Here is a 24,201-nt window from a genome sequence, read left to right on the forward strand (position 1 = left end):
ATGAAATTGTGGCTCTGATAGGACTCAAAAGTGGTGGAGACTGGGTGTTAACCCGGTGTTTCTGACTCTGGGGTCTTCAGGGGTTCATATATGTGCTTTTTTTTTTTTTTTTGACCTAGAAGGGCATCAGGAGTTTGAGGACTCTGTATACATTTGTACATCATTTCCAGAAGACATGAATTGGCCAACTGTCCAGCCACCTTGAGTGATCTGTCTCTCTCTCTCTCTCTCTCTCACACACACACACACACACACACACACACACACACACACACGGTAGAAAGCTCGCGTGCATGCACACAATAAACAAGGACAGTGGGATCCGTGAAGGTGGTGACTAGGTGTCCCTTGGTCACAGTCAGATCCCCAGTCCTGGACTACAGGGCCGGACACAAAGTAAGCATTCAGTAAACAAGTGTTGGAAATCCAAAGACTCTGTTTCAGCCCCTTTGCCAGGCACCAGGGACGTTACATAAGAGACATAAGGGGAAATTTCTCGAAGGCACATGGGATCTGGAGGGTGGTGAAGGGGAGTTTGTGTCCCTTCTTGACTTTGGGATTTGGTGACCAAATCCTGGAGGGCAGGGTCTGGCTGTGTGGTTTCATGCTGTATTCCCAGGGCCTAGACTAGGCATGGCGTACAGTAGGTGCTTAGTAGATACTCGCTGTGTCAGTCGAATGTGGGGTCTAATTCTGCTTCTCAAGAATGTTTTCTTCAGGCTGCTTCTCCCTCATGTGGTAACCTCTGAACCATGTTCACTTAACATCTGTTAAGTGAATAAATGAAGTTATAGGTTGGGAAGGAAAGAATTGTCCTGCTCAGTGATTTCCACCTCTTGTGGCACATGTGACTCAGCTGTGGAATTTCCAGGAAAAAACCAAAACCCCCCAAAAGGGTGGGGAGCTTCACCCAAATCACAATTTAATCTGCTGTGACCCAAGCTTGTGTATTTTAAATGATTTTAAGCACAGCCAGGGTCAAGACTCACTACTGAGGTCAGGGTGGCAGAAACAGATTCTAACGCTATATATCCTTCAGCCTGTGCCCGTGGCAGACATCAGTAATCGATCTCAGGTCTCAGGGAGTCTTAACTGAGCCCTAGGCAGCCATCATCAATCAATCCATCTGAGCTGTGGGAGGAGCTGAAGGGGACAGGAGCAGGGCCTGGTGCTGTAGTCCATAGAGAATGGACTTGACACTGAACCTGAACCTCTCTTCGACTTCTTCCAGTTCTGGCCTGGAGCACGTCTTTGAGGAGCCTGACCTGATTTCCCAAGCAGCCCCTCCTCTGCATCCGCCCCAACCCCACCCCCCCAGTTCATTTCCTGACATCCCAACCCATAGCAACTGTGCCTTTTGGGCACTGAGCCTCCTCCAGCTCAGTCCCCCCACAGCCCAGGGCCAGGCACAGCGCTTGCACATCGGACTGCTCACCTCTACACAGGCCTCCACTGTGGCATGTGGCAGAGGCTGGTGGTTCTTGCCCACCTTCCCTGGGCAGAGCGCTCCTGTCATCCCCTCTTCCATTGCCATGTCTGCTTGGTCTTCATGCACTGCCCACCTAAGCTGTTTCCCCCCTTGTCCTGGGACGCCTGGAACAAATGGCAGTGGGGTTTTCAACCCTCCTTCCAGGGAGAGTTGGGCACAAGGGGCCTCTCTTCCAGCCTCCTTACCACCACTGTCCTTACCCCCATTCTCCAGCCAGCTGAGGGCTGGGACTGCCACCCGCCATCCCAGCCAAGGAAACTGAGGCCCGTAGAACTCAGAGGCCCTAGGATTAAGCTGGGTACTCCTAGATCCTGAGCCCACCCATCCCTAGGCCTCCCCGGGGCCTCTGACCCCAGCCCCATCTCCTGGTCACGCCTGCCCTCTTTCCCACCCAGTATGCCCAGAGCCCAAGCCGGGGACCAGGAGGGGCAGGGAGACAGGACACCAGCCCTGAAGGGAGAAGCGGGCAGCAGAGGTGAGAAGGAGGAAGAGAGACTCATGCAAAGTATTCTTTTTTATTTTCTTAGGCCAGCTGCAGCTTCTGACCACAAAAACCTCAAAGCACTAGGGAAGGAGCAGACATAGGGGTGAATGCAGGGATGACCCTGAGCTCCAGGGCCTGCGGTCTATCCTGAGAGGTCAGGGCTGCAGGAGGCTTAGTGGGGGGGTGGTTCCCGGCACTGGAGGGGGAGGGGCCCACCCCCGAGGTGAGAGCAAATCTCAGCAGCTACATGGGCTCAGAGCTCGGCTGGAGGACAAGTGGGAATGGCAGAAACCAGCCTTGCGCCTCAGCTGGTCAGGAGATGGGGGACCAGACACTGGCCCCCACCCCTGGCAGCACCCACAGCAAATAGGTCTGTGTCAAAGAGTTTGTGTTTTGGGGCAGAGAAGGGGACCTTTGGGGGGGCTTAAATAAATGGGCAGGAGGCGAGGGGTGCAGCGAGAACAGAGGGGGACTGTCCGGCCAGCAGGCCCCGCCTCGGGGGCTCCAAAGCAGGGCTGAACCCACACTCCGGCTTGGGGAGACTCCTCTGTGGGAAGGGAGGGAAGGTCTCACAGCCAAGGTCTCGGCCCCACCTTTCTCTCTGGGCTCACGCGCTGGAGGGGCGCGGGGGGAGAGAAGACGGGGCAGAAAGACAGGTGCCAGGGGGCTGGGCGGGGCTTAGCGCAGGTCCTCCTCCTCCCCCTGGATCGTCTTCTTAATGCGGAGCAGCATGGTGGTGAGCCACTGGTCCAGCCGGGAGATGGCATCGTACTCCTTCACCTGGGACACACGGGGCGTGGGGGGGGGGTGTCTGAGGGGCCGGTCCCACACCTGGCCCTGGCCCTGATTCCCCGTCCCCAGTCCGAGAGTCTCTGGTCTCCAAATTCTCTGTGTATGTCCCAGCCTGCATCCCAGAGAAAAGCAAAGGGAGGGGGTTCCCTCTAAGGCTGCCTTGGGAAGAAAAGATGTTGCAGCATAAAAATGCTCCAGCTTCCTTGTTTCATGGGTGGGAAACAGGCCTGGAGATGTGAAGGCCTGTTCACGGGGATAGGGGCCAGAGGGAGAACCAGTGCCCTGTTGCCCAGCCTCAGCCTCACTCCTCCCTTCTCCTCGCTGGAGCTTCCCGATGTCCCACCCCTCGTCCTAGGCAGGAGGGACTGGAGGGACCTCAGTATCTGTCATCGATGATGATGTAGGATTCCTGAGGGGCACCCAGGAGACACCACTGGACAGACGCAGTCTAGACGACTGCATTAGGACTGGAACTGGGCCCAACGGAGTTCCAGATTGTTCCAGAGAGTAAGAAAAGGGAGAAACACCTCTGTGGGGTGCTTCTACCAGGGAAGGTGGTGCTGGAAGGGGAGGCCCTTTCATGACTCGTCTCCCTCCCTCCCTGTCCCCACTGCTCACGGGGGGCACTCATTGGTGCAAAGACCTTGGCCTGGGGAACAGAGAGACAGACGTGGGTCTGCCTCCCCACTGTGCCCCCAAGAGGCTGAGGATGAGTGTCCTCACCTCACCCCCGTGCCATCATCTCTGGTATGGGGGGAACACCTCCTGTACCTCTGGGGCTCCCCGTGAGAATTCTGGGGTGACTGGAGAAAGGAATTCACAGCCAGGGCTGGGCCCGGACAAAGGGTAGGATTCACAGGACAGCGTGTCTGAGAAGGGTGCCCCCCGCCCCCGCCACTCACCGCTTCAGTGTAGCTGTCAATGTTCTGCTCCTCGTGGGCATCTAATAGTTTCTGTAAGAAGCCAGCAGACAGGCAGGGGTCAGGGGCCAAGGCTGGCCTGAGGCCTGACCTGGATAAGACACATACCTACTCCATTTGGGGGGTGCAGGTTGGGCGGGGAGCGGAGGGGGGGTCCCGTTCCGGGAGGGAGGAAGGAGCTAGTTCCACCTCTGCCTGGTGCGTATGTGTACGTGTGTACGTGTGCGTGCAAGAGATCACGCAGCCTCCTGGCTCTGCTCCTGCCTCCACCACCACCTGAGCCTTAGTTCTCGCATTGAGAAAATGGAGGCCCAGACAGGAGAAGAGGAAAAACAACACACAAAAGACCCTGAAGAACCGCCGTACAGGCCTCGGTGACGGTGACAGTGACAGTAATACCCAGAGTCCCAGCCTCTGGCTCCTGCCCCCCAACCGGTGTCCTGGCTGAGCCCTCCAGGCCCAGAGGCAGGGAGAGGGCAGCGGGGCGCCCGGCACTCACTTTCATCAGCGTGCACTCCCGGGAACCAGAGAAGGCGGGGAACAGCTCCTCATACTTCTGGACAGCGAGCTGGACATTGCCAGGGTGGAAAGAAGGAGGGAAGGGGACAAGCTAATGAAGATGGGACATGGGAGCCACTGGCCTGGCAGCCAAGGGGATCTGAGCCACCCGGCCCGAGTCAGCGCTCTGTGCCCTTCCCCCAGCCTCCAGTGTCACCTGGCTCTGTGCCCAGCAGGCACCTCCGTGGGACTGTGCCCGGCCAGGCTGGCCACAGAGACAGCTTGTGGGGAACAAAGCTGGGGGAGCGGGGGAGGGAGGTCTCCCAGGCTGGTGTGCAGGGTAGGGGGAAAATGCCAGGCCAGTGTGCAGGGTAGGACGCAAATGACCGCTGCCTCGTGTGAGTCCTTCCTATGTGCCAGGGCTAGTGCTGGGTTTGTCTCACATTTAACTATCACGTGGACCCGGGGAGGGTCGAATGATAGTGACCCCCATTCTGAAAGTGGGGAAACACACGATGACCTGCTTAGGGCACAGAGTGCGTGGGGGCAGGGATGCGAGCCGGCCCAACACCAGAGCCCGGGCACTTACCCCAGTGGGAGCAGGGATGCAGCGGCGCTCAGACACCCCATGTGGTAGGGCAGGGTGGAGGGCAGGGCGGCTGGAGGCCCCGCGAGACTCCAGCTCCTCCCTCCGCCGTTCCCTGCCCCCTCGCCCAGCACTGACCCCTCTATCACCGAGAAGCCCTGCAAATGGGTGACGTGGGCGCGCACGCTGTGGTTCCGATCATGACACTGGGAGCTAGAAAGATCTGGACTCTGGCCATGAAGCCCTGAGTAAGGGTCTCTCTGGTCTCAGCCTCAGCATCCTCATCTGTAGGACAGGGGACAGTGATGCTGACCTCAAAGGAGGCAGGAAGGACTCAAAATGTGCCCTCGCTGAAGACAACACCAGGCACTGTGTAAGTCAAGAGCTAGATAAACTCAAAAAGCGGCAGAGACTGGGTGGGGGATGCCAGGGATGGCCACACAGCAGCAGCAACACGCAGCTGACTGTCGGGGGGCCGGACGGGAGGGTGGGGCTCCCCCCTTCAAGGGATCAGGCAGCGACCTAGCTTGGTGACAGCCCTGGGCAGGCCCACGGGGCCCCGGCTCACCTTGGCATTGAGCATGTCAATGCAGAAATGGCAGAGGGCTGCCTTGAAGAAGTAGTCTTTGGCGCTGTACTTGAGGAGGGGACTGTCCATGGCGTTGGTTCCCACCTGTGGGCACGTGGAGGCGGTGCCGTGAGCTTGCAGCAGGCAGCCAGAGGGTCAGGTTCATGGCCAGGCACCCGGGGGCCAGCGGGGAGCAGCATCTGTATCCTAGGTGAGGCCCTTCTAACCCAGGATCCCAAGGGCAGGGAGGCCAAGGACCAGCCCCAGGGAAGTCAGCCAGTGGTGCACAGGCAGCCAAGGCCCAGGGTTTGACAGGGGTGGGTGTTGTCGCAGGGCTGAAGCCAGGTGTCCGTGGGCCCCCTGAGGCGCCCAAGACTCTGGGGAGGAGGCGGCTCCGCTGTCAGGCCCCACGGGAGGCTGGCTCACGGTGGGCAGAGGGGCGGCAGGCTGAGGGAACATGAGAGGTGGTGCCCGCCCCCACCTCCTCCAAGGCCAGCTGCCTGCCTCTCTCTTGGCCAAACTGGACCCACCAGGACAGCCTGGCCTGCCCAGGCCTCCCCACACACCACAGGGGAGCCTGTGCACCAAGGGACGCTCCCTCCCCCTCCCTCCCACCCGGCCACCTTCCTGGAGGCCCCTTGGCCACCTCTGGCACCCCCAGGCCTCAGTGATTCTGCCCACTCCCTCTGGGACCCTAGGCCTCCCAGAAAGCTCCCTATAAGAAGCGTACAGGGAGAGGGCGGTGACACCGTGTGGGTCGTGGGTGAAGAAAGGTTTAGCCAGGGAGGTGATGCAGGAAAGCGGAGAGGAAGGCACCGGCGCAGGGCCCTCCCAGAGACCAGGGCTCAGAGCCCCACCAGCCCCCACCTGCTCGTAGATGTCAATGGCCTTCTGATACTGCTCCAGCTGCGCCGCGTAACCAGCCACCTTCAGCAGACACTTGTTGGCTGAGCTGTGTGGGGTGGGCGGGGAAGACAGAGGTCAGTAGTGGCCTGGGAGCTTACTGGGGGCTGGGGAGGGGAGCCCACTGCCCCATACCTGTTGGATTCCTCCCCTTTGTAGTAGTCTGCCGACTGCTCATAGTGGGCGATGGCCTGGGGAGACACGGGGCAGGCGCAGAGGGAAAGGGGATAGCAGTGCAGGCCTTGTCCATCACAGGCCGGGCCCTGGGCCTGTTACACAAGTTCGGCCCAAGCCCCACGCCCCCTTCCAGTACTCAGACATCAGGGGACTCCCCAAGGGCACACAGCAGTGAGACGAGCCCCAGTCCAAGGGGACCGACCACCGCGGTCCTCCCCCACCACTGGCCAGGCATGGCCGCTGACCGCCCCTCACCTTCTCGATGTCCACCAGCTCCGTCTCGTAGATCTCGGCAATGGAGATGTGATGCTTGGCCGCGATTGTGAATCGGCCCTGGGCGGGACATGGGAAGGAGCACTCTGTGACAAGTGATGGCCCCAGCGCCTCGCCTCAGCCCCTCCTCACCCCTCCAGCTGGCGGGTCCCTGCCCCTCAGCCACATCACTGAGCCAGAAGGGCACAGGCCTTCAACAGGAGGCTTCACCAAGGCGTGGGTCTGGGTGCTGCCCCGACGGGGGTCCCTTGTGCATGTCCCTCCACATTTAGCCTCCGAGTCCATCCTGTCCACAGGGACACGGCAGACAAGGCGACGCCAGAGGTAATGGTGGCATCGGTACCCAGCAGAGGGCCTGGCCCAGGGAAGCATTTGACAGATGGCCCACGGAGGTGGAAGGACCAGCCTAGAACTGCTGGTGAGAGCTCTGGAGAAACCAGGCTGATGGTCTGAGCATTCCCACTGTGGACAGGACAGCCCTTCTTGGCCTCCCTGGCACCCAGTGCGGCCACAGAGGCCAACACCCATCTTCCCCCAAAGAAACGCATAGCATGTCTAGGTCCTGGGTTCCGGGTCCCTGGCGGAGCCGCCTCTGGGCCTCACCTACAATGGGGGTGGTTCCCTGGGGCAGGGGCAGGGCTGGCCCAGGGGACCACACTCCCCCCCACTGCCATGCCCCTCGCACCTGCTCTTGGTGCTGGGGTTGGGGACAGCAGGCTGGAGCAATAGGGTGGGACAGGAAGGGGACAGGACGGGCAGCGACCCTTACCATGTCTGTGTAGATCTCGATGGCTCTCATCAAACAGTTAATGGCCTCTGGGGAGAGAAGAAGGGAAGTGAGGGGCAGAAATGAGAAAAAGAAGTCATCTAGGCAGAAGCCAGGAGAGGAGCGGGAGGCCAGGCGGGCGCTTGGTGGCCTGTGGAGAACATCGGGCTCATGCAGCTACCAGGGCTGCGTTCCTGTGGCTGGGCCAGGGGTTTGAAGGGATCCCTGAGCCCCAGGGAATGTGCTCAGAGCCATGGATGGTGCAGACCATGACCTGCTGAGGGCTGTCATCTCGGCAACCCCAGGCACGGAACACAGGCCGAGAGCCAGCCTCCCACGGGGGTTTGGAGCCAGGCCAGCGAGGGCCCCACCCGCCATGACAAGAGGGGCTGGCAAGGGGGACGAGAGGCAGCCAGGCCTGACATGTGAGGGACCCCCCAAGTTCCACCAGGGCTCTGGAACCTTGACACTGCCCCACATCCCCTGCACTTGTCCAGCCTCTGTCAACAACATGAGGGGAGCCGGATGTCAGGACACCCAGGCCCCTGGGGCTGTGACCTCCATCACCGTCTCATGCACACGTGTTGGCATTCAGCAGAGCCCTCCACTCTCGTCCCTCCCCCTGCCACCTGCCCACTCCTCAAACCACATAGCAAACACCAGGAAGGCCCACGAGGAGAGAAATTCGGCTACCTTTGTGGTACTACCTCTTCCAAGACCTGAAATTCGGGTATGGGTTTTTTTTTTTTTTTGACACGTTATTTGGAGGAGAGTGAGCAGCATGAGTGGGAGGCATTTTCTAGCAGAGATGTGCTCTCAGGGTGGCTTTTTTTAAAAAACGCCATCTCCAAGGAAAAGGTGTTGGGGGAGGTGCGGGGGGAAGGACAGAGAGCCTGGCCAGACCGAGGACACAGGCTCTAAGCTGGGGTAGAAGTTCATCCTGACATCCCGGGCACCCTGCAGGCTCCTGGTCTGCCTCCAGGGCTACCCTACTCCCCCACCCCAAGTCAGCCAGGCCCGCTGGGCAGAGCGGCCACGGAGAAGGGCCGAAGCTGTTCTTACAAGGCCCGAGGTCTCACTACCTGGGCGGGGCGGGGTGAGGGGGTATGTGAAGAGAGGCTCTTAGCCTCAGACCTGTGGCTGGGCCTTCAGGGAGTCCACAAGCCCCCCTAAATTTACATGCAAAAGGTGGGTGTCTGTGAGCACTGCTCTAGGGGAGGGAGGGCCTGTAGGTTTGGTCCAATTCTGAAATTCGATGCCAGAGATCTCCCGAGATGCCAGAAACATTCAGAGAACGTACAGCATTCGGTTGGGGTTCTGAGGCTGACTGCTGGAAGCCCGGGGCACCAGAGAAAAAGAAAATGAGATAAAGAGAAGGCAGAGAAAGAGAACACAGAACCCAAGTTACAGCCAGAAACGGTCTCGCTTGAACACACGCACACATTTTGCAACAGCATTTCTAAGCCGGGTGACGGCAAGGGGCTGCTTGCAACCCGGTGCTGAGGCCGGGAGGAGCTGGCTGGTTGGGCTGCAGGGGAGCGCCTCTCACCGGCTCCCCCTTCTGGAACAGCGTGGTTGCGGGGGAGGCCCACCCCACACCTGTGCCTGCTCCCGCTGCAAGGAGCTCGGGGACAGGGAGAGGCTGCGAGTTCTCTGGAGGCCAGACTCTCTCCGTGGCTGTTCTGGTGCAGCACGGCTGTCAGCAAGGCACTGCCCTTGGAGCAGCAGCGGGGGGCGGAAGATCAACCCCCCCACCCTCAGCAGCAACATGGATTCACAGGGTTAAGGCCCCCTCACTCCTGCTCCCGGCTCGGGGACAAGCGGCAAGCTGCCAGCGAACACCCTGGGGAGCGCTGGCACCCGGGACACAACCGGCTTATCTCCAGGTACCAGGCCCCTGAGGAGGAGTGGCTAGAGCACCCCTGGATGAGATCCAGCCCAGGGTGGGGGGTGCTGCAGTCCACAGCAGGGAAGGTGCTCGCTTACGCTCACCAGGAGTCATGCAACTAAGGGCCCTTGCCTACCTGCTGGGCTCCAGCAGCCTCCGGGTCCGGCGGCTGGTTCCCACATCAAGCCTGGGACTCAGCCCTCCCGGGTACAATGGGGGCAGATGGCAAAGGCCCGCAAGGAAGTGGCTTGGGTTAAAGCAAGCTGTGGCTGTGTCTGGTTCGCAGGAGGCACCCAGTAGCGTGCGCACATAGCCCCAGGACTGGCTCTTGGGTGGCTGGGGTTAGAGACCTCCCTGGCCTGAGCCCCTCCAGCGTAGCGGACAGAGGCTGGGACCCCCGGGAAGCACCCACAGCCAGGGGCATCGCAGCTCCACCGCTGGCCACCCAGGGGCAGCAGGCAGCCCCGGTCCACCATTCCAGGCAGACTGGCAGAGACAGGGCGTGCTGACGACTGCCAAGTCCTCTCCTCCATCCCGGCCAGCTCTGGCAGGCCTTCCGTGTGGGCCTGGCGCCAGCGGCCTCTTGCAGGGGTGGTGGGAGGGGGCCTCCAGGACTCATGGAGGAGGTGCTGACACAGGACAGAGGCCTTCGGGGTGGCCAAGGGGACCAGCAAGGCCCCAGGGAGCTAGCCACCTGCTTGGGGCAGCCCAGTGGGGATCTGAGCGGGCCCCCTGGCTCTGTTTTACAAGCCACGTGGCCACGGGGAGGAGGCCAGGGGAGGCAGGGCCTCTGATGGGAGCCAAGGGCCACCCCTCACCAGACATCTGTCACACGCCAGGTGCTGGGCTGGCTGAGCCTGTGCTTCTCACATGTGGCCTCTGCCTTGCCAGACAAGGAAACGGAGGCCCAAAAGATGAGGTGACTGCCTGGCTGAGGTCACAGGGAAAGGGGCTGGGTCCAGACTCAGGGGAGCATGCTGAGCCCCATGTTGCATGAGCCATCACTCGGGCGGGGAGTCAGCGAGGCGGCGGTGCAGGGTCACTACTCAGGGGCCCCTCCCTGCTCAGCACCAAGAACCTGGCGCTCCGGCCAAGGCACCCGCTCCGGGCTGTGCCCAGATTAGGCTCCCCTCCTCGTCAATGCTCCTCTCGCTGCCTGGAAACTCCTTCCCACCCCAAACCCACCTCTGTCCCACCTCTGCCCTCAGCTCCCAGGCAGTAAACTGCACTTGCTGATCCCTGGAGAAACCAAGTTGGCCTCTGGGCCCCACGATGGCCACGTCAGCACATGCAACGACCGCTGCCCTCCCACTCTTGTGGCACAGCTCCTGAGGCAGGGCGCCAACCCTGGCCCGGGCCCCAGCACCCAGCCCACCCTTTGCAGAGCCCTCCTCTGGCTGGAAAAGCTCAGATCAAAAGCCACCTGAGGGGGCGCCTGGGTGGCTCAGTGAGTTAAGCCACTGCCTTCGGCTTAGGTCATGATCTCAGGGTCCTGGGATCGAGCCCCGCATAGGGCTCTCTGCGTGGCAGGGAGCTTGCTTCCTCCTCTCTCTCTGCCTGCCTCTCTGCCTACTTGTGATCTCTGTCTGTCGAATAAATAAATAAAATCTTAAAAAAAAAAAAAAAAAGCCACCTGAGGCCCAAGGACGCAACATCACAGACGCAACATCGCGGAGCCGGGTGGGGGCCCATCCCAGGGAAGCGCTGGGGTTTGTTTGCACTTGACTCCTGCCCCAGAGACCTGTCCTTCCGGTCACTCTGGAGCAGCAGCTGAACATACAGAGGCTAGGGTGGCAGCTCCAGGAAGACCAGTTCCCCAGGGAGCAAAGGGAAGGCTGATGGTGATGGCGAGGGGTGGGGCAGGGAATGGGACAGATGTCCCTGCGTGATTCGAGGCTGCCCTGGGTCCTCCTCACATCACCTACACGGCCTACCGTGGTTCAACCCCGCCACAAGGCCTCCCCTCTGGTCCTTGCTGAGCCTGGGCCCCACCGTGTGACCCCTCAGGCCAACCTCTGGGAGACCCCCAGCTACACAGCAAGGACTGGTCAAGTCTGGGGACACAGAGACACTACTTGGTCTACCGAGACACCTGATCCCCGCCTGGAAACGACAGGTCCCTGGTGGCAGCAGTGGATCGGCCAGCAAGTCCCCCGCACCGGGGCAGGAACCGGTGCCCACTGAGCCTCGGAGGCACCTCGATGCCCGGCTGCAAACTGTTCTCTCCTGGGAAGGGCTGGTCTTTGTTCCAAGAGGAGGCATCTTTTTTTTTCTTTCCCTTAAAACATTCACGTATTCTCTATTCTCTTCTGAGAGAACAGTAGCAATAGATGGTCACCCAAAAAAAAGCATCTTGGCTTGCTAAAATTAAAAAGTCAGCAACCTGTGTCTGGCACTGAGATGAAAAACAGAAATTAAAATTCCAGCTCCCCGAAACCCAAAATTCTGGTCCCCACTGGGCTGTGCTTCTGCGTCGGGACGAGCCCAGTGGGACAAGTGGTTTTCTTGCCGTGAGTCAGTCCCAAAGCAGGCTTCTCTCCCCAGCACGCCCTCGTTTTAAGTAACTTGTTCTCTGGCAACTCCCATCTTGGGCTCTGCTCTGATTTCCAACCCCAGGGGGTAGGGAAGCCAGGTTAGGATAATTTCCGCTCCTTTTTCGGCAGCAACTCCTACCTGGCTGGTCTCAGAACCCCCTCCTACCCCCCTTCTGCATGTTAATTCTGACACCAGAACAGATTTTCCTCTCTCCTTGGCATGCGGTGGGTCTGCGGTGTAACTCCCACTCCCAAATGCTCCAGGCTCCGGGAGGGAAGCATCAGCTGCGTGCACAAAGCAGGGGGAGGCGGAGGCTTGGAGCGGGATGCAAATGCCAGCCGGAAGGGAGCCAATCGTGAAGTTCAAGCACAAGTGTCTCCCTGGCGGCCGGGGGCCGGACACCTGAGGACTTCTTGGGAGAGGGCTTTGCTGGGCCCCAGGGACCCGCGGAGGCTCACCTTGGGGGTCGGCCTTCTTAAACGCGTTGCCGGCATCCACGAAGCAGGTGGCCGCGTCGTGTTTGCTCTGGAGCTGCAGGTGCAGCTGGGCTGCCTGGCAGAAAGCATTTCCGGCAGCTGGAACGGGAAAGAGCGCATGCAGCCTGAGTGGGGCTCTGCCTGTCAGAAGCAGCCCTGACGCTGCCCCCAACAACCCCGTCCCCCTGGGAGGAGGGGGGCTCTCAGATTGGCCCCGGGGGAGCAGAGGTGAAGGCCTTGACCTCAGACCTCCTGACCCCAGCCAGGGCTGAGGCTCCTGAAGGCCCTGACATGGACATGGAGGGAGGAGGAAGCGGCCCCCCGGGGGGCGGCCCCTAAGCCCTGTGTATACAGAGAGAGAGCCAGGTGGGGGGCCGCTATGATCCCACCGCCTGAATCCCAGCCTCTGGCAGTATTTCCAGGGCCACTCGGTTCTAAAGATCTGAGGAGAAGGCCAACACGGCTGAGAGCTACACAGGATACAGAAACTATCCCCAGCTGACCCCAGCAGTGGGCCTGGGGGACAGCGGGAAATCAGGTGCAGGGGACAAGTGCTCCCGGGGAAGAGGGCGGTGCAGACCCCACCGGAGGCCCAGTCTGTCTTTCTTATCCCTGGCTGCGTGTGGTCTTCCTGCACTGCTCCCAAGCCACTGCAGTCACCCGCGTCTTCTAAGCTGCCTGGCGGCTTGCCGGAAACAATGGCATCGCTTCTCCTATGGGGCTGGAGAGCAGGGGTTAGGGGTAGGAGTGTCCTGACCGGAAGCTCTAATGCCCACCGCTGTCCTCCTCTGGCCACATCGGAATCACAGACTTCCAGAGCGGGAAGGGAACTGGCAGGCCTGACTCATCCTGGGACATCAGAGCAGCAGGAAAGACAAAAGCAGCCCAGTTCCCATCATGTAGGATATATTATCTTTAAAGGCTCAAACGTGAGTGCAAAATTTCCAAAAAAGCAGTGTCATGGGGAGAAAAATGAAACAGAGCCCAGGATTTTTGTTTTGACTAGTTGGGGGTGGGGAGGAAGCAACACGTTTTAGGGGCAAAGTGACACCTATGTGATCGAGAAGTAAATATTCCTTCTCTGATGGCACCTTGTTAGCTTCGAAGCATGAAACTATACAGGGCATGTGGTTCTGTGCACAATATATCTGGTGAAAGCTCAGGAAAAACCCTTCTAGTTTCCAGGAAACCAAAGGTGTGCTCAGGAAATGAGGTGACTCCGTCTCACCCCAGGCCTCCAGGGTCCCATGCCTCCAGGGTCCCATGCCAGGCTATGTCTCCTTCTGGTAAGAAAGTTCTTCCCAGGGTCCCAAACCTGTCTTTGCCCGATTTCCTGGATTCAGTATTGCTAGGGCTGGAGGCTGCATCCTGGAACTGGCCCAATGAGCGCCATGCCACGCCAGATTCTCCAAGCTCTCTTCCAGGCCCTCAGGCAGCTCCTGGCCACCTCTTCTGGTCTCTCCCACCTCTAGGAGCCCCTGCCTGCCTGCCTGCCTGCCCCACCTTGGCTCTGTGGAACCTGCCAAGAGCCAGCCCTACCGGAGCTGGACCACAGCCCTGCAGCCAAGTCAGAGGAGTTGTAACTCTGGGCTCGCTCCACCTGCCAACATAAGTCATGAGCATCTCCGGAGGCGCAGGAGCTGGGACACCCTCCCCCCAAGGATGGAGGCCCTTGCGGCAGTGTGCGACACTGTCACTGTGTGTCCTCCCCCAGGTCGGAGCGAAAGCACACGGGAGGCTGTGCCGGGCACCTCCTGGCCGCTCCGGAAGTTTGCTAGTCTGCGGACCAGAGTCCTGGCCAGCTTCCACCCCCAGGCGGGGCGGGGGGCACTGCTCACAGCCGGGACAGATGCTGCCTGGGGTCACACGGCTGGCTCGAGCCGTGCCACAAACCTCAGTCCCTCTGGCTGCGGAGGTCCTGAAGCCACACAGAGGCCGGCCGAGCACCGCGCTCCAGAGTCCGAGCTCTGCCTTCTGAATTCTGGCTCTCGGTCCCTCACTAGGGCCAGTGCCTGAGACCCCGGGGCTGAGTCAAGCCTCGGTTTCCCACCACGGGGATGTTAGTGGCAGCACCCCTCACAGAGCTGCCCTGCCAGTTCCATTCAACGCGCATGCTTGGCACTTAGGGGCGCCCTCGATAAACGGCTGATGGTTAAGGTGACTACTGGAACCACTGGAACGTTTGTTCCCTCAGGCCTAGAATTCAGACCTGATAAAAGCACTAGAGAGGAGGTTCTGGGGCAAACTGGACATTCTGGGTTTAAGAAGAAAGCCCTCCAAGAGCTACCCGGATTCAATAATGTATTTATCCCTACAGTCCTCTTGCCAAGGCCCCATGGCCCAAGTAAAAGAACCTGGGGGCTCGAAGCAAGCTGAGGGTAGGCCGATGGGTTTCTGGTGCCACAGATGGCAGAGAGAGATGGGGGGACGGTGAGGGTTGAGCCCCGGAGCCAGGCCCTCAGGACTGGAAGCCGAGGGGAAGGAGGAGAAAGGAGCATGAAGGGTTCTGCAGAGATCACATACCACTCCAGTTTTTGGCCATTTTGAACATGTTCGCTGCTCTGGTGTAGATCTCGCATGCTTCCTCTATTTTGGATGAGCCTCTGGGGAAAGAAGGGAAAAGGAGATGAGACGCACGAGTCTGGCAGTGAGCAGCAGCCTGCATTCTGTCCTGGGGATGGTGGGTATCTGCGCCCCCTACCCCCATAAGGCCACTGTGAAGCTCTCTGCAGCCCAGGCCTCTGCTGAGGGCTTAGTGGAGACCGAACCCGTGGCCCCTGCTCCCCCTGCACAAAGGCATGCTCACTGCAGGTGCCTGGGCAGCTGGGGGAGGCCGGGGTCATCCCCACACGGTGGGGGTGGGTTGGGGAGGGGGAAGACTTCCCAGCCTTCCTAGCCTTCCTGTGAGCCCAGCCTCTGAGGGCCTCTTCCACTTCTGTTCAGTGAACGCTGGTTCCCAGGCTCTATGCAAACTACCCCCCGCCACACCAACACATTGCAAAGCATTCTGGGGGAGGAGCCCAGCTCTGCACACCTTGTCCATCCCCCAATGCCTCAAGCCCATGCCTTGCTCGCTGCAGGTGTTCTGGGAAGACCTCCCAAACCTATGCGTGCGCCATTACTATTTCAGGACAGAGCAGGCAACACACAGAAAACCAGTCACTGCCTTTCTACAGAACTGGGGGGGCCAGGTGCGAGAGACAAGATTTCACACACTCCTCCTTTGTACTGCTTGAATTTTCTTATCTTCTGCCTATTTTATCTACTAAAATGCATTTATATAGAACATAGAAAAGATATATATAAATCGTTTTAAATATCAGGATTTACATTTGGTTCTGTGGTCCAGCAATGAGTTACATTTCTAGCACTCTACCCCAAGAAACTAATCAGAGAAGGTATAAGGATGTTCAGTGCAGAATTATTTAAAATGACAAAACCACCTTCGAAGACCTTCTCGTGCCAGAGCAGGGGTCTGAAGAGATACAAGGAGTACGTTTGCAAAAAAAATCAAATAAAGAGCACTCCGATGGGGCAGCTTTACTCCGCCCTCCCGATCTCCAAGCCGCGCATCAAAAGTTCGTCTGGAATTGGGGGCGCCCTTCATGTGTACCCTGTGAGTCCCTGCCATGTTTCTGTCCACCTCCAAGAATGCGACCTCGCCCTGGCTCCTGAAGTCTGTGGTCTCTGCAACTGTCCAAATTCCCATGCCCACATCCACCAGTAGAAAACACCCCACATGCCGAGTTCCACCAAATGGATTTCAGATTTTCTCTTTGCTGACATCAACATTTTGTGTTAAATGAAGAGAAAAGAGAGGTATTTTCTAACAGAAAGCCACACAAATCAGCTTTCCTGTTCTCCCCCCACACCCGTGTTCACTGGCCCTGGAAACCAGCCAGCCCCCGCTGTGGTTATGGAGGGCCTCCGGGGTAATTCTGCAAGTTGTGTTCACAGGGCTCCTTCCTTCGGTCCCTTCCTTTGCATCACAGGAGTGGCTGGCTACCATGATCACACCAGACCCCATAGCCACCTTCTGGGAAGATTTCACTCAGTAGGTCTGGGGGGGGGGCCTGGAGTCAGGCTTATTTTTACACAATGGGCCCAGGGGATTTGGAGAGCTCAGGTGAGTTCAGGAGGAAAAAGCTGATCTATACCCATGGCTCACTCTTCTCTCCGGGAGTCAGGCTGTTTCCGTTGGTAATATGCCCCCCACACGCCCCCAGGGCAGGCTAGCTGGCTGGCAAAGACTGGAATCCCGGCCTCCAGGATCCACATCCCAGAAGGTAAAGTTCTTCTTTGGATGAAAAGTCTCTGCCTTCTAGGGCTATGCTGATGCCGTCTCCCCTAGCCTCTGCTGTTCCACAGGAAGCGGCCCCCCAGGGGAGTGCACGCCTGTGCTCACTCTGCTGGGTCCCACAGTCTTCCCCGGCCAGCTTCACCTCAGCTGGGCCGACACACCTTGCGCTCGGGGCTCCTGCTTGGAGTGACTTCTGTAGAACCCACTACTGGCCTTGGAGAGATGAGGAACTTGCACCGGCGGTACGGGGCCTTTGGGGCCTGGCTACAAAATCCTTTGGGGACCTTCTCTAGAACGTTCTCTGACTTAAAGGAGATGGATGCACTCACAGACCGAAATCGGGTCTCAGCGTGCCGAGCTCCTCCTTCCCTTCTTCGTGAGAACAATGAAGCCCTATCCAGATTCAGCCAGTCTCTGAAAAAACTCAGACTCATGAGCAGAAATGGCTCGACCCACCAAGGGGCCCAAAGAGGGATGACCAACAATGGACAGGGTCAGCCCCAGCTGGTGTGTTTCAGCTCAGTGGGACAGAGAGACACAGCACACAAAGGCTGGCAGCTGCCAGGCTGAAATTTCTGTGATCCCGGGCCAGCCCTGCACCAGGCCAATGATTCTAACTGCAGAGTGGGAAAACCAGAGGGATTAATGTCTGCTCAGGCCTGCCTCCTCCCTCCTCTCAGGACGTGGGTCCTGGCCATTTCCGTGCCAGGCGATGACAGGGGAATCTCTGGGATTCCATCATCTTTAAGAGATGGAAGTGGAATTCCCAGAAGGGACAAATGACTTGCCTCGGGTCACTGGCAGATCCTGAAACAGAAGCCCTTCCCACAGCCACTGACTCACCTGGAGAATAAATCTGAGCATTAACTATGTGCCAGACACTCGCAGGTATTAGCAGTAAACCGAGGAGAAGGACCTGGCCCTCGGTAAACAGGAAATCAGCAAGACGATTTCAGACTGAGTAAGCCCTGGAGGAACTGGGAAAGGAGGGGGCCTCTATGCACGGGCAGATCATGGCCACTGCTGTGAGGACAGGAAGTTCAAGATCAGTCCCCAAAGATGACTAAGGAGCAACTGACAGAAAGAAGGAAGACCATTCCAGAGAGCGGTCACAGCATGTGCAAAGGCCCTAGGACAGAAACAGGCACAGCCAGTTCCAGGAACAGCAGCGGGCCAGGCTTGCCACGGTGCAGGGAGGGGTAGGAAACGAGGCCAGAGAGGCAGGTGGGGAACCCCCATACAGGAGGCCGGGGGAAGGGCTGAGGCACTATTATATAACATGACAGGGAGGTTTCTGGCAGGGAGAGTGACCAGAGGAAGAAGTCCGAGCGCAAGTACTCTACCAAGGGGCCGCCCTGCAGGATAAAGCTACAGCTGACTACAGGACTTTTCCCCCAGGTCAGGGTAGCTCTCGGAGAACCCATTAAGCGCGGCAAACTCCCTTCTGGGAAGAAAGCAGCCCTCCTCCAGTGCCTCCTGCAGGAGATCCAGAAAAGCTAGTTGGGCCTGCCCCTCCTGAAGAGCCCAGTGGCCACACCAGTGACAGCTGACAGTCCCTCCCCCACAGACCTCCCCCGAGCTGCCTCTGCTTGGCTCTCCCCATCCCCGAGCTCCAGCTCCGAGTCACGCCGGGAATAGAGGGAACTGGTTTGGGCCGGCCTGCTGCAGGGCTGTCTATAATTACCCACTCAGCTCTGCTTTCTGCCCCCTCCCCGGGCGGAGGAAGCAGCCTCAGGGCTCCCAGGCACAGCCACCAACCTCCGGCGACTGCCATATGGAGAGGCGCGTGCGGTGCCAGCGATGCACAGACGGTCCGGTGGGCCCCAGGCCTGGTAGAGGGGGGTCTGCGGGGCAGAGACACAGCCTCCCTCGCTCCTTCCTCCACCCCCTGGGTACTTCCTGGCTCCCAGAAACATGCCACCCGGCCCACCGGCACTCTCCTAAGGGCTGCACAGGGCAGGCCGGATGGAGTAACTCCCACTGCAGGTCCTCGGGCCTCCCTGGCCCTCCTGTGCGTCCAGAGGGCCATAGCCACCACCCCTCGGTCCCGTCCTTGTCCTCAGTTGGCTCTGCTTCTCTGGGCAGTGTCCTGGGTGAGGAAGAAGGGACCCCAGGGCCTTTCCCTCTCTTACTGTGTCTCACGGTTTACACACCCCCATCACGTGACTAGAACTGTTTGCTAGGAATGCTGAGTTCCTGACAGCAAAACCCTGGCTGTCACCCCTGCTCCACCGGGAGGAAGCTGGGTCTTGGAGGAGTTAGGAGGCCAGCCCACGCTCACACTGCCAGAAAGTGGCAAGGCCCAAAACTAGGACCCAGGCCTGGAGATCAAGTCCTGCCTTGCATCTCACTCAGTGATCTGGAGGCTTCCTTCCCCACGTCCAAGGGTCTTCTGGAAAATGAAAAGGGGGGCCACGGTCCCCACCTGCTCCAGAGTAAACAGCCAACACTGGGCCGATCTCCCTCACCCGATGGGCAGACGCTGCTCTCTGCTGGAGCCACATGGAGCTCCTCTAGGCAAGGGAGGGCAGCGGTGACCAGCCCCCCCACAGAGGCCCCCATCAGGGCTGCAGGTGGAAGGAACAGCAGAGAACACGAAGGGCCACCTGGCACAGCGAGCGGGCAGCCACCAGCCCTGTTCCTCTGCTGACGACACTGAGCTGTCAGAGCAGAGCCGCAGGATCCCTGGGTATCTCCTCCCGCCCCCCTCTGCGAGGCTAAGCCCTTCACCGCCACGGCTCCCACCCCTCTGCCAGGCTCTGCAGTGTGTACCCGCCCCCGCCCTGCGTACCCCATGGATATGAGGGCCTGCGGGGCAGGGCCTGGGCCCCCACAGTGCACACACAGGCCCCAGCAACAACAAAAGGATAAAGTTGTTACGTGCTAACCGCTGCATTCCGCAACCACCTCAGGTTGCTCTTGTGACATGTCTGTAATGGGCAAGAAGCAGAAACAGAACAGACTTGGGGGCCGAGGGACCTGGGCTGAGCCCAGTTTCAGGCACTGTGATAACGGCGTGACCTTGGGTTAGCAACAGCGGAGCCTCAGTTGCTTTATCTGCAGAACGGAGGCAAGGAACCCGATCTGAGAAGCGGCCCTGTGGGGATCAGAGAGGACAGAAGCGCCCAGCCTGGCACAAAGAGCAGAGCTAGGGCAGGTGCTCAAACGCTGCTATTCTGTGAAGGAGGAGAAACACGCTCTGAGGGCTGCCAGCCACCCGGCAAGGGGAATTCTAGAGTCACGTGGGGTGGTGGAAAAAATCGGGGACTGCAGCAAGGCCTGGACTCAAGCGCAGGACCTTCTGTGACTCTGGTGGGAGGCGGGGGGTGGGAGACACTGTACCTGACGGGGCTGCTGGAGGCTCTTGCAATCTCGCGGGCAGTGCCTAGGAGACTGCCCACCACATGGCAGGTGCTCAGCCTGGCTCTTATCGGGGCTGGCAGAGAGGGTGCATTCTAGAAATGTTTACCTATTTCCAATATCAGCGTGAGCTTTACCTCCTCTGCCTCCAGGTTGGCAAGGGGGCACCCGCCTCTGATTTCCACAGAGCCCCGAGGCCTCCAACCTCCCCACCCCTCCTTCCTACATCCTGCTGATGAGGCTTGTTTCTGGGCCACCGCCTTTCTGACCGTAAGCTCGGTGACGGGGGTCAAGCCTGCGCACAGCGGGATGCGTACTCCTCCAGCTCTCCTACGGATGCCTCTGCACCCCGACAAGATGACTTCACTGCGGCCCAGGACCTGAACGTATTTCCCTGCCTTAACAAACGTTTCTGAAAGACCTCGGCCTCTCAGCTGTCCTGTCCCAAACAGGAGCGCTGAAGTTCTGTACAGCCAGGTGGCAAGGTCCCCTCCGTCTTGGCAGGCAGAACCCTGGGACCACCACAAAATGACGGCCGGGGTACCCCAGACCCTGCATCCCCTCAGGAAGGACTCCACTCTGAGACTGGGTGAGGGACCCCCAAGTGTTTGGCCATGGAACCCAACAGCTGGCAGGGAGCTCAGTCACCGCACTGCCCGCTGGACACAGGCAGGCGGGGCCGTGGGCAGGCTCTACATGCAGAAAGGCTGTCCAAGGCGTGGCCAGAAGCTGAGGTTCCTACACTGGGCTGGGCTAAGGGCCCACCCACCTGACCTGGGCACCCATTCCTCCCCTACACAAGCCAGCCTCCAGGGCTCCTGGGGCGTGCTGGTGCCTACAGGCAGTTTAAACAGGAACTGATTGGTCCACACTCTATCTTTAGGAACCTGCTCTGGGTCTACACAACCTGCTACCATCCCTATTTCCCCGGCACCTCCCACCCAACTTGCAGTAACAGTATTTATAATAACAGTGAGTATGTAAACACTGACCAGGGCCAGGCGCTGTGTGCTCACCATGTCAGGAGCATGTTCCCAGTTACTGTTTAGGACCATCCCGTGAACTAGGTATTACTACGATTTTCCGTTCACAGACAGAGAAACTTCCTATCAACATTGGTATCCCAGTGGAAAAGAAGTTTTTGTCTTGGGTTTCAGTCGGTGGGAGATGGGGGACGAGGGTGGAGGTGTCAGTGTTGAGGACAAGCCCCAGGGAACACAACCACCATTTAGAGCTTGTACCATTCCTGAGGGGGCACAGTGGGGAAGTTTCTGAACCCATCTGAAGCCTCGGAGCGGGAAGGAGGAGAAAGCGTGCCTCCCCTCCCCTTTCTGGCGGTTTCACCGTGCTTTACTCAGGAACTCTCCATCTTTTTGTTTCCAGAGAGCCGTCTGGGTTGCTCCCTCCTCATTCCCCACAGCTCCCCATCCCAGGTGCGCCCCAGGTGCCTGTGCTCTGGGTGGGGGCCTGAGGGAGGAGGGATCCAGAGGGAAGGGACACAAGGAGCTCGGATCTGCTAACTGGATCTGCTAACTGGCTGGTACCGCCTCCCTCCTCCCTCGTGGGCTGCTGGTGCCCCAAAGCCCTCTAGTGTTCAGGAGCCCAGAAACAGGGAAGAACAAAGAAGGCCCTGACATCCAAGAATACGGGGCTGGCCCTGAATCCCGAGTGGGCGCTATACCATTTGGCCTTCTGAGGTGACCAGAGGCCTCTCAGTCTGGAATGGTACCACTGCTGAGGTTTCTGAAAGGGGAGGGAAAAGCAAGAGGGACGAGCTGAGCCCCAACAATCCCTCCCGTGGTCCCCGAAGCTACAAGAAAAGGCAGCTGTGAAATGCTGAACACACGAAACCCCAGCTCCAGAGGGGAGGAGGTGCCAAGAGTGGTTGCTGGCCGAGAGGAATGTCTGGGCTGACCTGTCGCTCTCGGACAGGCTCTGGTCAGTCCCTCTGCTCTCTGCTCCCGCCTTGCCCACTCCCCTCTCAGCACCATCTCAACCGCTTTTAGAGCTGGAAGGGACTGGGAGGAATACACTGGCTCTCTCGAACGTTTGGGGAAAACTGCCATGTGAGGTAGGGAAGAAGGAAGAGTTATGGGGTGAGAGTCCCCTCAGACACTGAAAGGTCTGTCAACATCCTCCCTAAGTGTAGGGTCCAGAAATGGGCAGACGCCTCGGGAAGAAATGCGTGTGGCAGGAAGATAGCTCTGGGATCAGATAGGCCCAGGTCTCCCCCTTAGTGGGGGCCAAGGCAAGTAAATCTGTCCACCTCCACAGGGATGTTGTGAGGATGCAATGCAAGGATACAGGTGAAATGCCCGGCCCAGGACTGACTCAGAATCAGAGAACTTAATAAATCCAATCCAGTATTATGACCGTCACTGCCTTCGCTCTCCCCCACACCAGCTGCTGCAGTCCTTTCTAAAAGGCCAATGAGAGCCCTCCGAGAGTGGCCCTGTTCTGGACTGAATGTGTCCTCTCAAGACTCGTGTCAAGAACCCAACCTCCAAGATGATGGTATTAGGAGATGGGCGTCCTTGGGAAGTGATTAGGTCATGAGGCAAAGCCCTCCCCACTGGGATGAACGCCTTTACGAGACTCCAGAACGCTAGTTCATCCCTTCCGTCACCCCTTCCACAATGAGAGAGCACAGTGACAAGTTCCCTGTCTATGAGAAAGCAGGCTCTCATCAGACACGAAATCTGCCAGCACCCCGATCTTGGGACTTCCAGCCTCCAAACTGTCAGAGATAAATTACCCGTTCTGGAGTACTTTGTCATAGAGGCCCAGACAGAGTAAGACGGCCCCGGTGAAAATCCTCAATGTTCTCCAGCACCTCGAGTCCAAGCCCTTTCTCCAGTTCATGCAGCTTTCTCTCAGGCGCCTTCACACACCTCAGACTTGGGCTCATCGCTCCTAGGATCACCTTAGCCCTGACCCCCCTGACCCCCATCGTCCAGAGTTCACTGAAACCCACTGCAGTGCACCTTGGGAAGGTCAATCCGACGGCCAGGTGTCAGTCGCGGGCCCCACCGTGCCCATCAGGGAGTCTTCAGACAGGTTCTCCTAGAACTCCAAAAGACTCCTTGACCTGGCTGCTCTCCCAGGCCGGTCCCCTTGAGGGCCTCAGACCGTGCTGGCTTCGCGCAGGTTCTCCTCCCGCCCCTTGGCCCATCTTCAGCCCGGGTCCCCTTACCGCCTCCAGACGGTGTGGCCTCGGTTTGGGTGCCTCAGCCCGGGGCCCTCCCAACACCGCAGACTGTCTCTCCTCCAACCGTGTTGCCACTGCCGGGGTCCGCTGTCCTTAGCCTGTGTCGCCTCTGTTACTACCTCCTCCCGGAATGCCCTCCGCTCTCTAGGCTCGAGCCGTATGACTCTACCCCGCCGCTTCAGGCCCTGACTCCTTCGTCCTCTCAGCGTAGGTCCCAGCCGACCCCTCCGCGCGGTTCTCACCCAAAGAAGCCCGAGAAGAAGGACTGCGAGTTCTTCACTTTGCGCTCCGCCTCGGCCAGCAGCGCCATCGCCTCCGCTTCTTTCCCGGAGTTGTCCATGGCGGCCGCAAAGGTACTCAGCAAACGGCCCGACCCGGGCCCGCGGGGGACTCAGCCGAGGCCCCGCCGCGGTAGACAGGTCGGGGAAGCTTAGACGGCTGCCTTGACGTCGCACCGGTGCGCGCCGCCCGCAGCTCGGCACCATGTGACGTGCGCCGGCCAATCAGTGGCCCGCTAGGGAGGCGCGAGCCCCGCCGGCCACGCCCCCTCCCGCCGCAGCACACCGCCCCGTGACTCAAGGCCACCAATGAGCGACGCGATACTATAACGCTTGCGCGTACTTCCGCGTAAGGCACTCCACTCTTCCTGGTGCGCTCCACGAAATCCCACGTGACTCGTCTAAGCCAATCGTAGTCCCCACCGTCCAAGACCCATTCCGAGGTACTTTTTTCTGGCTCCTGCTCCACCAATCACCAGCATCCCCCGACTCGGTCCGTCCCTCCCCGCGGAACTTGCGCCCCCATCAGCTGACCATTGACCCTCACGTGACAGCTCCCGGCCCCGGCCGGAAGATACGCCCCGCCTTCCTCCGGGTTTGACAGGTGTCCAGCGCGCAGCTCAGTCCCCGCCTCCGCCCCTTTTCTCGCGCGGCTCTTCACTGGGAGAGGCGTCAGCTGTCAGGAAAGCGCTCTGCCTTT

The 24,201-nt window shown here is 59.3% G+C and overlaps 1 protein-coding gene across 3 annotated transcripts; it reads right to left on the reverse strand.

Annotated features, from left to right (window-relative positions):
- Positions 1–1,988: 1,988 nt before the first annotated feature.
- Positions 1,989–23,697, reverse strand: NAPA (NSF attachment protein alpha). Of its 3 annotated transcripts, none has more exons than XM_045988007.1 (11): positions 23,466–23,697; positions 14,879–14,958; positions 12,338–12,454; positions 7,460–7,506; positions 6,673–6,750; positions 6,376–6,431; positions 6,205–6,289; positions 5,338–5,442; positions 4,181–4,253; positions 3,668–3,718; positions 1,989–2,753 (listed from the first exon to the last, which is right to left on the reverse strand). In XM_045988007.1, exons 1-10 carry the CDS (start codon positions 23,561–23,563, stop codon positions 3,684–3,686), a joined length of 774 nt encoding a protein of 257 aa, XP_045843963.1. In that variant the 5' UTR covers positions 23,564–23,697; the 3' UTR covers positions 1,989–2,753; positions 3,668–3,683. The 3 variants fall into 3 exon arrangements, with proteins under 3 accessions (XP_045843963.1, XP_045843961.1, XP_045843962.1); XM_045988005.1 differs by having other exon boundaries at positions 4,185–4,253; positions 23,466–23,695; XM_045988006.1 differs by lacking the exon at positions 4,181–4,253.
- Positions 23,698–24,201: the final 504 nt, after the last annotated feature.

Source organism: Meles meles, chromosome 19, assembly GCF_922984935.1.
Source record: "Meles meles chromosome 19, mMelMel3.1 paternal haplotype, whole genome shotgun sequence".
In the NCBI taxonomy this organism is placed as follows: Eukaryota; Metazoa; Chordata; class Mammalia; order Carnivora; family Mustelidae; genus Meles; species Meles meles.

Bases quoted from the DNA above. Each gene is read 5' to 3' on its own strand.
- NAPA (XM_045988005.1), bottom strand. From the start codon at position 23,563: ATGGACAACTCCGGGAAAGAAGCGGAGGCGATGGCGCTGCTGGCCGAG. The intron at 12,455-14,878 runs GTATGTGATCTC...TTCCCGTTCCAG, and splicing joins AATGGCCAAAAACTGGAGTG to CTGCCGGAAATGCTTTCTGC. The intron at 6,751-7,459 runs GTAAGGGTCGCT...TGTCCCGCCCAG, and splicing joins TCGAGATCTACACAGACATG to GGCCGATTCACAATCGCGGC.